The 3,349-nt window shown below is 43.1% G+C and overlaps 1 protein-coding gene across 1 annotated transcript; it reads right to left on the reverse strand.

Moving 5' to 3' along the window:
• Positions 1–238: 238 nt before the first annotated feature.
• On the reverse strand, positions 239–2,994 carry LOC111216791 (piggyBac transposable element-derived protein 3-like). Its single transcript, XM_022738408.1, has 4 exons — positions 2,937–2,994; positions 2,252–2,455; positions 1,956–2,108; positions 239–1,788 (listed from the first exon to the last, which is right to left on the reverse strand). Exons 1-4 carry the CDS (start codon positions 2,992–2,994, stop codon positions 239–241), a joined length of 1,965 nt encoding a protein of 654 aa, XP_022594129.1.
• Between the last annotated feature and the right edge of the window lie 355 nt (positions 2,995–3,349).

The following is a 3,349-nucleotide window of genomic DNA, read 5'->3' on the forward strand; positions in this document are numbered from 1 at the left end:
GTAAAAAAAAAAGGATATGTGAAAGGGTGCAATCATTGAGGACAGAAGGACCCCTGCTTACGGAGGCCCAGGGGTCACCTGGTGACCTTCACAGAATCTGAGAAGAGAGGAGTTAGAGGAGGAATGTGACTAATCCCACACGCTCACACTCACACCCACCCACACACATACCTAATGTCACAAAGAGTACATGTACACTGTAGGAACATGTACACACCTTGAAAATCACTGCCATCACCTATGTGTGAAAGTCTGAGTAACAGTTGTGTTCGGTTTGCAAGCACAAGAACACTTTGCAGGTCACACAACGCACTCGGGTTCTTCCGGTGCAGCCTGGTTGTCTGCAGCGCATCACATTCTTCAGGCCAATCATCTCTGGGAGGTGGGCATTAGCCCTCCTGCGGACCGAGACATGGGGCAACTCTGTCACATGACGTTTTCCCCCTTGATTTGAATCTTCTTCCTCTGATTGTTCCGATAGGTCAGCATCTGCACCGTGATGCTGGGCCAAAAGGATCTTTGCCACTTCCATACGGAACTGAAGGAACTGGATGGGTCTTGTCTTTGGTCCAGCACATATTGCATGGTCTTTGCGGTAGAGTAGCCAGCTGTTGGCTAAAGCCAGATCCGTGAAGTGCATTACCATACGCATTGTCCACTTCTTAGTACGGGTGCTCATGCGATAGTAACTGATCATTCTATCCATCAAGTCAACTCCACCCATCTTGGTGTTGTACTCACGGACAATGCTTGGTCGCGAGACAGTGACATATTGTTTCAACTTCTTGTCCCAGCGCTGGCAGGTGTCTTCAGGCTGTGTACCATGAACAACAGACATCATCAATACTGGTTTGTTGTCGTACCACTTCACTACACACAACTTTCCATCTTCAGCGGAAACTTCTGATGAAGTACCTCTTCCTGCGCTTTTCATGGCTTTGTCACTGGGTAACTTGTGGTTCGCTCCAGCAAGTCGATTTTTCATTATTGTACCAGTTAGGTACAGCTCCTTCTCCATCATTTGTTGCGCACCTTTGATGGTGGTGAAGAACCGGTCACAATACACTTTTGTGCCACGTTGCAGAGTTTGACACAGACGCTCGATGACTAAGTTTCCCAAACCCAGGCCCTCGGGTTCTTTGACCTTCTCAATCAGTGAATTTGTACCTTGATAGAGCTCAAAGTCAAGCACAATGCAATCTGCTGTAGCACAAACAAAGTTCTTTATGCCAACTGGGTTTGGCTTCATTGGCAGATATTGTCTGTACGGACAGGCTCCTGTGAAAGGTATCATCTGCTCATCAATAGATGCGCAATCAGGTCGATTCAGAGACTTGCAGCCTCGCAGAATCCGATCCAGAAAAGGCCTCACCCTCCAGAATTTGTCAGACATCCTCAGGTCTTCAGGCACATCATCATCAATTACCACTTTTATTGCTCCCCTCAGTTTGAAGAATCTGGCACACGTGAATCTGTCAGTGATGGCGTTGATTTTCAAGGCTTTGGACCAATACATCCTAATGGTTGGGTATCGGATGCAGGACATCAAAATACAGGCACCAAAAAAGTGGTAAACCTCATTGACTGACATGTTGAGTGGGTCCCCACTCTTAGACAGTGACATGACATTAGAACATTCTGAAATCAGTGTCATCAGATCTCTATCTATGTACTGTTCAAAATAGTCTAGTGGGGTCCAGCCATGTCTGTCTAGATCAGTTTCGTCCTGATGCTGATACTCTGCGAGGTTTGGCGTCAATGGAGTAGCCTTCCAGCGTATAGCACGTCCTGCACAACCACAATCACAATAAAATAGTATTGCAGTAAGTTACATTTTACCCATGTAAGCAAATGAGGTGTAGGCCTATTGGTGCATGAAATACTTGAATCTGTGTGGACGTTTACATGAAATTTGAAGATTTACCCTCAAGGCATGCTAAAATAATAACAATTACCTTGTTTGGACTCTCCCTTTTTCTTTTTTTTGGTTTGGCTTGGTCCTGGTGCTGGCTCCTCAGAGTCATCTTCTGAGCTGTCAGTCTCAATTGTTTTAGTTCGACGTCGATGTCTGGGAGTGCGGGATGAACCTGTCCCTGTACTCTCTGTCCCTGTCAATGAACCTGCCAACAAGTGTTGTAAATAAGCATTTTGCCTCCAATCCTTCACGTAGCCCTGAGGCCCTAACTACATAACATAAACAAAAATCTACTGGGTTTTGGCTAACCATTATCTGCATCACAGAGACTTTTACGTCCTCTGCTATGCTCAGTGGGCTCGGGAATGGGGTCCTCATCCTCACTACTGTCACCCTCATCCTCACTGCTGCTTTCCTCCTGTGGTGATGGTTGGTAATTTTCATCCAGGATGGGATCATCGTTGTCAGACAAGTCTAAATCTGAGTTGTCTCCATCAATTAACCCAAGTAGCTCCAAAGCTTTTTGCACAGAAAAATGCTCTGGAAATAAAAACATGACAAAATCAAATACAAATCAATGTCATTCATGCATTATTTATTTGTAAATTATTTCAATGGTACTGTACAATGTACAGATTTTAGCTGCACCAGAGTTAGCTGCAAGCTAGTTTAGTTTACTAGCATATTACATTTTACTGACATTTTTAACCCAACTAATTTATGTATGTATATATGTATTTAGTGATTGAATTGTTATTCATTACATTTAGACAATGTACAGCCTTGTAGCTGCACCAGATCTACTTGTTTTCTCATTTTACATGTGTGCATGTTTACTAGTATATTAGCTGTTTTGAGGAGCGTCAGTCCATAAGTACACATACGTGTACATCATGTTTAGCGACATGCTAAGTTCTTATTTTTACACTTTTTTTCCAAATTTGCTTGTCATGACAACTGTCCAACGCTTCTATAAATATCTAAATAAGAATAAGCCATAAAATAAGGCAGGACTTCTTACCCGGTCGATGTTTGTGTATGGAGCGGCCAATTGAATCTTCCGTCATGTTTGCCGCCATGTTGAATTTTTACCGTAGTATGTTATACTCTTCTGACACCACCAGATGGCAGTGTAAGTGCCCACGTACATGTCCATAACACCCCCAATTCAGCATTGAACAGGATTGTGGACATAAGAGCTATAAAGTGCTGTCCACGTATGTGGCCGCTAAGCCTTAGGAGGTTTGTGGTTTAGTTCCATTCTCACAGCAGTAAATTAGTTGTGAAGATGTTTACTATTCTGACCAGAATACCAAACCTGAACCAGTGTTTACATTTAAAGACCGATCAAAGCTTCTTGAGAAAGGTAGAGATATATCGTCATTACCACACCTTAATAGTAAATATTACTATTATTAGTATTTCCAGATGTTT

The sequence above is a fragment of the Seriola dumerili genome, unplaced genomic scaffold, assembly GCF_002260705.1.
Source record: "Seriola dumerili isolate Sdu_G_001 unplaced genomic scaffold, Sdu_1.0 BDQW01000036.1, whole genome shotgun sequence".
Lineage (NCBI taxonomy): Eukaryota > Metazoa > Chordata > Actinopteri > Carangiformes > Carangidae > Seriola > Seriola dumerili.

What these genes read in the sequence shown, in the direction of transcription:
- LOC111216791 (XM_022738408.1), bottom strand. Translation starts at nt 2,994, where the DNA reads ATGGCGGCAAACATGACGGAAGATTCAATTGGCCGCTCCATACACAAA. An exon ending in CATACACAAACATCGACCGG is followed by an intron (nt 2,456 to 2,936) that starts GTAAGAAGTCCT and finishes TTTTATTTCCAG; the next exon opens with AGCATTTTTCTGTGCAAAAA. An exon ending in AAAGGGAGAGTCCAAACAAG is followed by an intron (nt 1,789 to 1,955) that starts GTAATTGTTATT and finishes GTGGTTGTGCAG; the next exon opens with GACGTGCTATACGCTGGAAG.